Source organism: Sapajus apella, unplaced genomic scaffold, assembly GCF_009761245.1.
Source record: "Sapajus apella isolate SASKATOON/1434 unplaced genomic scaffold, GSC_monkey_1.0 scaffold38, whole genome shotgun sequence".
Taxonomy (NCBI): Eukaryota; Metazoa; Chordata; class Mammalia; order Primates; family Cebidae; genus Sapajus; species Sapajus apella.
Window position 1 is genome coordinate 18,307,517 of NW_022436978.1, and position 10,920 is coordinate 18,318,436.

The window sequence follows — 10,920 nt, forward strand, 5'->3', positions numbered from 1 at the left end:
AAAAAAAAAAAAAAAAAAAAAAAAAAAAGAAATATCATCTAATTACGTGGTTCTGGGTTTTTTTTTGTGACTGGCACAGGAAAACTTCAAATACTCAGAAATGAGTTTATATTACAAACATGTAATATAAACAAATAAATTTTAATAATTTTGCATAGCTTGTTTTTTTGTTTTTTGTTGTTGTTTGTTTTTTGTTCTTTGAGATGGAGCTTTGCTGTGTCACCCAGGCTGGAGTGCAATGGCGCGATCTTGTCTCACTGCAACCTCCACCTCTGGGGTTCAAGTGATTCTCCTGCCTTAGCTTCCTGAGTAGATGGGGTTACAGGAGTGCGCCACCAGGCCCGGGTACTTTTGTATATTTAGTAGAGACGGGGTTTCACCATGTTGGTCAGGCTGATCTCGAACTCCTGACCTCGGATGATCTGCCTGCCTTGGCCTCCCAAAGTGCTAGGATTACAGGTGTGAGCCACCACGCCCGGCTGATTTGTATTTTTATTTCTTATTTTTAGTGCTATCTTTATATGTTTAAATGAACCTTTATGTATAGCATGGTGCTATGGATATGCTAGATAAGTTTTTTTCCTTTTAATTGTCATTCTGTTATTTCTGTACAAAATATCTTGGTTAGGAATGGGGGAACGTTTCATGACTTTTAATTAAAACAGTATTTTATATGTTTAAGACACATTTTATGTTTTAAAACTACTAATAGTGAAGAATTGGTTCTGACCTTATTAATTCTGTAGGTTTTCCGTTTATTTTAAAGATCGTATTTTTCGTTTTTTTCAGATTGAAGATAAAACTTTCCAAGTCCTTGGTGATATTTACAGCGAGGGAGACTGCACTTACCTGAAATGTTCTGTTAATGGAGTTACTAGTACAGTTAAGCTGCTTATCCTGGAAAACACTCTTTACCTGTTTTCCAAGGTACTGTCTCTTCTTTATAACATCAGTCCTGGGGCATGGGAGAAAACTGTTTGACCAGAGACATTTCACTGAAAGAGATTAGAAAGATCCAGCTTCCTTCGAGCACTGCTGTGACCCTTTTTCTCTCAGTTCCCTTGCCATTCTGTGTTTCTTTGCCAAATTCCTGCCCTCTCCAGTTTCCCATTCACTTCTCTCGTTCACACAGATGCTCATGGATATACACATATCCATTTTCTTCCTGAATTCTGAAACAAATCCTTATGCTTTCTTTGTCAGAGAGTATTTCCCTGGTCCATGGGTGGTATTATCTCAGGGCTTTGATGCCTGAACACTTTTCCCCACCCACCATCCTCCTGACAGCTGGAATCCTGGTGATTTTGGAGGAGGTGCCCACTGGGAGAGGGGTCTGTGGACCAGATGTTCCTTGTGGGGAAGGTGGACAGAGGGAAGGGGCTGGCATGAGTGGTGGTCTCTGGACAGTCAAAAGATAGTCAAGGCAGGCTTTGCATGGTTTTGGTTAGGAGCCTGCTGCCTGGGCAGAAGGAGGATAAGGGATTATCAAATATGTTGTGGCCTCACAGTGCTTTGTGATGAGATTCCTTTAGCATTCTAGTAATTAAACTACTATATATGGCGCTGAGGATGATCTCACTTTGCCAGGCACTCCTTACCATCGCCAGCGATGCTGTAGTAATGATGATGATAGAGGCCGTGTAGTGGAATGGTGAAGAACACAGCTCTCAAGTGTGCAGCTCCTTTGGTTCAAATCTTGGGCTTGCCACTTAGCAGCTGTGTGACCTTGGGCTGTTAACCCACCTGGGCTTTAGTTCTCCTATCTCTAAACAGTAATCATAACAGCAATAATAGCAACAGCAGTAACAGCAGTAACAGCAGGTTCAGTGGCTTGTGCCTGGAGTCCCAACACTTTGGGAAGCCAAGGCAGGCAGATTGCCTGAGACCAGAAGTTTGAGACCCATCTGGCAACATAGCAGGACTCCATCTCTACAGAAAATTTTAAACATTAGCCGGGCATAGTGGTGTGTGCCTGTAATCCTAGCCACCTGGGAGACTAATGCAGGAGGATTGCATGGGCTCAGGAGTTAAGGTTGCAGTGACCCATGATTGTGCCACCACACTCCAGCCTAGGTGGCAGAGTGAGACCCTGCCTCTAAAAAATAATAATAAGGTGATGGCTCATGCCTGTAATCCCAACACTTTGGAAGGTTGAGGCAGGCGGATCACAAGTTCAAGAGATCGAGACCATCCTGGCTAACACGGTGAAACCCTGTCTCTACTAAAAATACAAAAATTAGCTGGGTGTGGTGGCATGCGCCTGTAGTCCCAGCTACTCAAGAGGGTGAGGCAGGAGAATTGCTTGAACCTGGAAAGCGGAGGTTGCAGTGAGCCGAGATCACACCACTGCACTCCAGCCTGGGCAACAGAGTGAGACTCCATCTCAAAAAATAATAACAATAACAGTCACAGTCCCTTCCTCATAGAGTTGCTGTGATGATTAATGACGTAATATATGTGTGTTAAAAATAGTGCCTAGCATACTGAGCAGCTGAGAGTAGGGATGCTACTGAAAATGGCATCCAGTCAGTGGCTACCTGTTGTCTACGGGTAATGCTTTATTTTTATTTTATTTTATTTTTTATGAGATGGAGCCTTGCTCTGTTGCCCAGGCTGGAATGCAGTGGCACGATCTCAGCTCACCGCAACCTCCACCTCCTGGGTTCAAGCTATTCTCCTGTCTCAGCCTCCCGAGTAGCTGGGATTACAGGCACATACCACTATGCCTGGCTAATTTTTGTGTTTTTAGTAGAGACGGGGTTTCACCATGTTGGCCAGACTGTTCTAGAACTCCTAACCTCAGGTGATCCACTTGCTTGGGCCTCCCAGAGTGCTGGGATTAGAGGCGTGAGCCTCCAGGCCTGGCACTAATTCTTTAAATATACTGTGAGGCATGTATACCGTTACCCCTTTACAGTGGAGACCAAGGCTGAGAGGGATTTAATAATTTGCTCAAGGTCGTAAAGCTAGAGTAGAACACTGGTATAATGGTAACTAATTTTTTTTGAGTCAGAGTCTCGCTCTTTCACCTCGCTGGAGTGCAACGGCACCATCTTGGCTCTCTGAAGCCTCTACCTCCCAGGCCCAAGTGATCCTCCTGCCTCAGCTCCCGAGTAGCTGGGACTGTAGGCGCTTACCACCACACTGGGCTAATTTTTGTATTTTTTGTAAAGATGAGGTTTTGCTGTGTTACCCTGGTCTGGAACTCCTGGGCTCAAGCCATCTGCCTGCTTCGGCCTCCTAAAGTGCTGGGATTACAAGTGCAAGCCACGGTGCCTGGCCATGATGACTCATGTTGAACAAATAGCTGGGAAACAGTTATTACCTCAGGTAAATTAGTAAAAATACAGTGATAGGATCTTGATTCCATTTTCAGTTTGTTTTCTATTTCTAGGAAGGAAGTATTGAGATTGACATTCCAGTCCCCAAATACTTACCTTCTGTGGGCTCAGAAGGAACTCAGGGAGACCCCTTAGCTCCTATGACTGGAACCATTGAAAAGGTAATCACATGACATCTGTAGAATGATGTTCAGTAAGCTTTAATAAACGGCTTTGTGAACTTTGTCATTTATGTCCTTTTCCCTTTCTAAACCTTGCTCATGGGCAAGCTGTAGAAGCATCCACTTAAAAAAACAAGAGGATCTATTACAGATTCAAGTTTTGTATTACAGTCTTCAGTGAAAATACCCATTTACCTAATTTATAATAAGCATTGCCGTTTTTGAAGGCAGGAATTTGCATCAAAGTACCAATAATCTAAATTGTCTTTTTATGATTAAAACTGAACCTTCATTAAGCATTATTCAAAAAAGCTGGTTTTGAATGTTTAATAGCAGCAAATTTTTCATGAAATAATGACATTTTCTTTAGTGTACATAGTTGCATCTGTGTTAAAGTGTTAAGTATGTTAAATAGGCTGGTATCGGTGAAGAACAATGTGGTTTGGTGTTGAATGTAGTATATAATCCAGAGTTGCAGTCCATATTGTCTGAGTCAGTTCAGGCTGCTATCATGGAATACCATAGACTGGGTGGCTTTTAAACAATAGAAATTTATTTCTCATGATTCTGGAGAATGGGAAGTCCATCAAAGCACCAGCAGATGAGGTGTCTGGTGAGAGTCTACTTACTGATTTCATAAACAGCATTTTTTTCTCTGTGTGGTCATGTGATGGAATGGGCACAGGACCTCTCTTCAGGCCTCTTTCATAAGGGCACTAATCTCATGCATGAGGGCAGAGCCCTCATGACCTAATCACCTGCTAAAGGCCCTACGTCCAAATACTATCGTCCTAGAGGTCAAGATCTCAACAAATGAACCCTGGGAGGATTATAGACATTTAGACCCTAGCACACACTAACATAACATCAAATGTGATAGATCAGTATCCGTAGCCTCCTTTTTATATATTTGAATACAGTAGAGTCTCCTCCAATATGCTTCAGTCATAAAAACTCAACCATATACTCTTGGAACAACAAAATAAAGAAGAAAATAACGACCTAAATAGTGTGGGTGATTTGAGCCACCATTCTCCTTTGGAAATATTTACCTGCAAGTGGGTCTGAGCTGGGAGACCTGGATCTGCCTTTAGCTCATTGGATTTCAGTCCCCGCAGGCCTCTCATAGTGTCGGCATCTCTGCACAACTCTCTGAGTCTCCCGCTTAGTAACCATGGGAACCAAAACAAAAGTGAGACCATGTAGGATATATGAGTCCATGTATATGTATACAAAGGAAAATAGACATTTATTTCTGGAGTTGCTAATAAGTTTAATTCTGTTGCATGAAGATTGTCTTCACATTTACTACACAGGTCTCTGAAGAGTTCACACTTACTACACTTGGTCCTAGACAACCCCTTCCCTACTAGCAATGTGTCTTGTTTGTACATTCTTGAAAAACATGAAAGGATATCAGAATATATGGAGTATATTCATGTGATTCAAGCAAAACTAAGTGGTTGTGGGGGTGGGGACAGGGGATTAAGCAGTGCTGCCCACCGACCACAGTGCCGGCAATGCCAGATTGACCTGTAGGTCTCCGATGTGACCAGTACATTTGTCTTTGGCAGATAACACAACCACATAGACTCTGCTTCAGCTCTGTAAGCTGATAGACCAACTCTATGGGCCACAAAGGACCTCTGTGTTGTTTTCTTTCTTTTAATTGATATTTTATTTTGTATATTCATGGTTTACAACATGATGTTATGAGTACATATAGACAGTAAAATGGTTACTATAATGAAGCCAATTAACATATCTAGGACCTCTGTGTTTTCAAATTATTAACCTGTCACACTGACTTTCAAGGTATTTGTTAAAGCCGGAGACAGAGTGAAAGCTGGAGATTCCCTAATGGTTATGATCGCCATGAAGATGGAGGTAAGTGATGTCATGAGTTCACTTGCTGAAAGGACTTTGGGAGTGATCAGACTGAATTGTTCTTTTGCCTTATTCTGTAAGTTAATACCACTTTAGATATGAAGAGCCATAGATTGATGAAGCATTAATTGTAGGAAACAAAACCAAACTATCCTTCTTGTGAAAGGGTTTTTATTTTAATTTTGTGAAATTGCACCTGTCATTTCTGATTCTGAAATTATCGACAGCTTGGAATCAGGCAGTAACCCAACTGAATGTTAACTGTTAGTATTTTCTAAGGCTGAACCAAGGATGCCAGGTGTTAGTTTCAAAGTGAAAACCTCAATCAAGTTAAATTTGCTGTTTAGGTTTTTAGATTGCTCAACTGGTAGGTCAGTGATTCTTAGCCCTGGCTGAATATTGCAGACAGTCCTCAACTTCCAATGGTTCAGTTAAGGACTTTTCAGCTTGACACTGGTGCAAAAGCCATCCACGTTGAGTATGCTCCTTAACTTACACTGGATTTATCTGGACCTGACCCCGTTATAAGTCAAGGAGTGTGTGTACAGTCAGCTGGGGAGATTTTAAAAACTGCTTCCCCAGACCAGTTGAATTGTGATCTCCAGGATTAGGGTCCAAGGATCAGTACTTTTGAAAGGCCGGGCACGGTAGCTCACACCTGGAATCCCAGCACTTTGGGAGGACAAGGCAGGCGGATCATTTGAGGTCAGGAGTTCATGACCAGCTTGGCCAATATGGTGAGACCTCATCTATATTAAAAATACAAAAATTAGCCAAGTGTGGTGGCGCATACCTGTAGTCCCAGCTACTCTGGAGGCTGAGGCAGGAGAATCACTTGAACCTGGGAAGCAGAGGTTGCAGTGAGCTGAGATTGTGCCACTGCACTCCAGCGTGGGTGACAGAGTGAGAGTCTGTCTCAATTAAAAAAAAAAAAAAAAAAAAACATGAAAGCTTCCTAGGTAGAATTCTAATGTGATGCTTGAGTTGAGCACTGCTAGCTACACCAGAGCTCCCCAGTCATGTCCTTGAATGGGTACTGCTGTGTCCGAGTGTGGGTTCCTCTCAATCTGTCGCCCTTCTCCCTGTGTGCTATGGTGTTGAAAACAACAACAGAGCCTTGGAAGGCACTAAGTGACAAGGCAGCATCACGGTTGGCCACGGTTTTCGTTTTCAATCTCCCTTTCGTGACTCGGTATAGACTCGGTCCTCATTAGTATTGCAGCTATCATATGTCCTGTTTTGTGTCTGCAGCATACCATAAAGGCTCCAAAGGATGGTACAGTAAAGAAAGTGCTCTACAGAGAAGGTGCACAGGCCAGCAGACACACTCCGTTAGTCGAGTTTGAGGAGGAAGAACCGGACAAAAGGAACTCGGAATAAACTGCAGGAAGGAAATGGTCAGTGAAGTAGTGTCTTCTCGCTCCACCAAAAAGAGAAACTGCCTCTTGCTTTTCTCGGGGTCTCTTAAGGCACAGTTTTACTAAATGATCATATGCTTGTGCCTTTCACATTTGAAAATCATGCATCTGGGTCACAAATATAAATTATCTCCAAAATTTCCTACTAATAAAGTTGAATCATTCTTTTTTATTGGAAGCTAATGTTTGTTTCTGCCTCAAATTTTATACAGTGTATTCTCTTTGAGGAAGGGGGGAAGAGAAAAGGTCATTTAACTGATGAAGTAATTTCCAGTTGCAGTTATAATGAAAATGGGCAGCAACATGTTTCAGAGACAGATGTCCTGGAGCTCAACAACCAAGGTTTTGTCTGGTCAAAAGTAAGATACTTACTAGGTGGTTTAAAGACATGGAGATTAGCCAAGCGCGATGCCTCATGCCTGTAATCCCAGCACTTTGGGAGGCTAAGGCGGGAGGATCACTTGAGTTCTGGAGTTTGAGACCAGCCTGGCCAACATAGTGAAACCCTGTCTCTACAGAAAATAAGCTGGTTGTGGCGGTATACACCTATAGTCCCAGCTACTTGGGAGGCTGAGGCAGGAGAATCACTTGAACCTGGGAAGTGGAGGTTGCAGTAAGCCGAGCCCACACCACTGCACTCTAGCCTGGGTGACAGAGCAAGACTCCATCTCAAAACAGATACATAAATATAAATTAAGATATGGATATTGTTTCTAGTGTTTGTAGTTGGAAAGTTTCTATCTAGATTGTCTCTGCCTTTATTGTACTTTCTAAGCTTATAACAATATATATTATATGCTACAATATATTAATACTTAATGTAAATTTTTAGTAAACTTGAAAAATATAATTTTACAGAAAAAGCAGATAAGGGTTAAAAGCTAAAGGCCGGGCGCGGTGGCTCAAGCCTGTAATCCTAGCACTTTGGGAGGCCGAGGCGGGTGGATCACGAGGTCAAGAGATCGAGACCATCCTGGTCAACATGGTGAAACTCCGTCTCTACTAAAAATACAAAACATTAGCTGGGCATGGTGGTGCGTGCCTGTAATCCCAGCTACTCAGGAGGCTGGGGCAGGAGAATTGCCTGAACCCAGGAGGCGGAGGTTGCGGTGAGCCGAGATCGCGCCATTGCACTCCAGCCTGGGTAACGAGCGAAACTCCTTCTCAAAAAAAAAAAAAAAAAAGAGTTAAAAGCCTCAGTCTGCTGAATACTTTTTTTAAATATACTTTTTTCATTATGGAAAAAAAAAGTTCAATTTACTTGTATCTAGATTTTGTGTTACTTTTACTAACACGTGCAGCTCTTTGCATTTTTATATAATCATTGCAGTGCCGAATATTTGTTGAATTGAGTTCTTGCTGAATACATAAGACTGTGCTAAATGTTGTGGAAAATACAGAGAAATATAAAAGATGGTCTCTGTACTTTTAGATGCCTATATTGGAAAAGTAAACATGATCATGTCTGCTATGATTAGAATGTGTCTTCTGTATTTCATGTGTTAAGAACTTAATCCCCAAGTTCATGTGTTGATGAGAGGTAGGACTTTTGGGAGGTAATTAGGATTGGATACGGTCATCAGGGTGGGGCCCCCATAATGGAACTGGTGGCTTTAAAACAGGAAGAGAGGCCAGGCGCAGTGGCTCACGCCTGTAATTCTAGGACTTTGGGAGGCCGAGGTGGGTGGATTGCCTCAGCTCAAGAGTTCTCAACCAGCCTGGGGAACACAGTGAAACCCCATCTCTACTAAAAATACAAAAAATTAGCTGGACATGGTGGCGGGCACCTATAATCCGAGCTACTTGGGAGGTTGAAACAGGAGAACCGCTTGAACCCAGAGGCGGAAGTTTCAGTGAGTCAAGATCGCACTACGGCACTCCAGCCTGGATGACAGAGTGAGACTCTGTCTCAAAAAAAATAAATAAAATAAAAGAGGAAGAGAGACCTGAGCTGGCTTGCTCTTGCCCTCTTGCCCTTTGATGGCCTCTGCCATGTTATGACACAGCAAAAAGGCCCTCACCAGACACCAGCCCCTCAATCTTGAACTTCCCACCCTTCATAAATTTCTTCATAAATTATCCAGTCTGTGGTAGTCTGTTTTAGCAATGTAAAACAGACTGTGAATAGACTATGACAGTGTCAAAAGTTATAGTTTTAGCAGTGGAGGCTTTTCCCCTTTCCAAGCAAAACTTCCTCTGTTTAAAAGAGGGAAAAGCAAAGGTGCTGTGATGGAATTTCACATTGCTGTTTGCCCCCTTTCAGAGATTGCTGTTTGTATCCTTCAGTGGAACATGGTTGAGTTCTCTGTTTCATTGTTAAGTAAGTGTGTTGGGGATATGTATATGGAAAGAATTCAAAGCCAGCTAGCCCAGTTACCCACATATGTGTAGAATTCTTTCAGATCTTCGCCAGCTCTGGTGCTGTGTGAGCCGAGTTCTTTTGCACATGAATGCATATGTTTATTCTACAGAGAGTTTCAGAGCATTTGCTGTATACTAGAGCCCCTGGAAACAAAGATGGTAAGAAATGATTTCTGCCTTTGCCCTATCTAATGGGAAACAGGATCCAGATGCGTAGAAAAATGTAACATAGGCCAGGCGTGGTGGCTCATGTTGGTCATCCCAGCACTTTGGGAGGCCAAGGCAGGTGGATCTCCTGAGGTCAGGAGTTTGAGACCAGCCTGTCCAACATGGTGAAAACCCATCTCTACTAAAAATACCAAAATAAGTTGGGCATGGTGGCAGACACCTGTGGTCCCAGCTACTCGGGAGGCTGAGGCAGGAGAATTGCTTGAACCCAGAGGCCGAGGTTGCAGTGAGCTGAGATCGTGCCATTGCACTTTGGCCTGGGCAATAGAGTAAGGCTCCATCTCAAAAAATAATAATAATTGACAGTGGTATAATATACCTGTCTACTAGGTGCCATGTGCGGTCAGATGAGTGAAATGCTAAAGTCTGCTTTGGGTCAGGAGGCTGAGGGAGAGGCAGTGATGTTTGAACTGGGCTTTGGAGGATAGCCATTTGCCAGATGGAGAAAGGAGGCGGTGAGTCCAGGCCATTGCAGGCAGAGAAACTAGCATGCCTAGAACGGTAAGGCATGAAGGCATGCAACGTGTTCAGGGAACAGAGTATGTGGCCTGGGCCACTAGTTAGAGAGAGGCAAGGGGACACAGCTGCCTAGCAGTAACAGCTAGGCAGAGGACTTGTCCCAGAGGGCTTCATTCTGGAGGTGGCGAGGAGCTGCTGGAGATTTTCAACTAACTTAAGTTTTCAAGTTGTGTAATGTCCACAGTCTGGAATATAGACTGGAAAGTAGAGAGAGACTGGAGACAGTCCCAAACAGACACCAGGCATGTGGGCCAGGCTGGCTGCAGCAGCTCAAGCCTATAATCCCAGCACTTTGGGAGGCAGAGTTTGGAGGATGACTTGGAGCCGGGAGTTGGAGACCAGCCCCACACCACCTGCCTCATTTATCTACAAAAAAAAACTAGCCAGGCATGGTGACGCGTGCCTGTAGTCCCAGCTACTTGGGAGGCCGGGGTGGGAAGACCACTTGAGCCAAAGAGTTTGAGGTTACATTGATCTGTGATCACATGCCACTGCACTCCAGCCTGGGTGACAGAGCGAGACCCTGTCTCAAAAAAAAAGAAAAAGAAGGAAAAAGTGCAAGCCTGGGATGGGAGGTCTGGGTGGTGCACACTTCGGTGCACATCTTGACTTAAAAGTACTTCTGCCTTGAATAAGATCCATTAGAGGCATGGACCAAAACAGAGTCATTAGTTGGGGAAAAAAAAGAAGCTTGCTACCTTCTTTTTGACAGTAGCATGGCTCAGGTATTTAACAACCAAGAGAACAACAAAATTTAAGAACCCTAATGATTGCTTTTTGATCACAGGGGAGAACACAGCCTTGCAGTTGAAATAACAGCTTTGGAGTTAAAATTCTTGCATTCAGACCCTAGCTTTGTCGCTTATTAGGTGTATTGCCTCGGACAAGTCATTTTCACCTCTCTGAGCTTTATCTGTAAAACTGAGGTGGCAGCACTACCTCACAGGCTTGTTTTGAAGATTAAAGGAGAAAATGTAGAGGTTGTCTTTAACCTTGTACCTGGGA

The 10,920-nt window shown here is 43.3% G+C and overlaps 1 protein-coding gene across 5 annotated transcripts in view; it reads left to right on the forward strand.

Annotated features, from left to right (window-relative positions):
* Window positions 1–7,140, forward strand: part of MCCC1 (methylcrotonoyl-CoA carboxylase 1) — an 85,653-nt gene extending 78,513 nt beyond the window's left edge. For 3 of the 5 annotated variants that reach the window (XM_032298488.1, XM_032298485.1, XM_032298486.1), the window contains 4 exons: window positions 790–927; window positions 3,395–3,502; window positions 5,318–5,389; window positions 6,641–6,987. In XM_032298488.1, coding sequence (XP_032154379.1) covers window positions 790–927; window positions 3,395–3,502; window positions 5,318–5,389; window positions 6,641–6,769 — 447 coding nt within the window. In that variant the 3' untranslated portion in view covers window positions 6,770–6,987. Of the gene's footprint in view, window positions 1–789; window positions 928–3,394; window positions 3,503–5,317; window positions 5,390–6,640 lie in introns of all 5 variants that reach the window. The other 2 variants (XM_032298489.1, XM_032298487.1) reach the window with 2 other exon arrangements.
* Window positions 7,141–10,920: the final 3,780 nt, after the last annotated feature.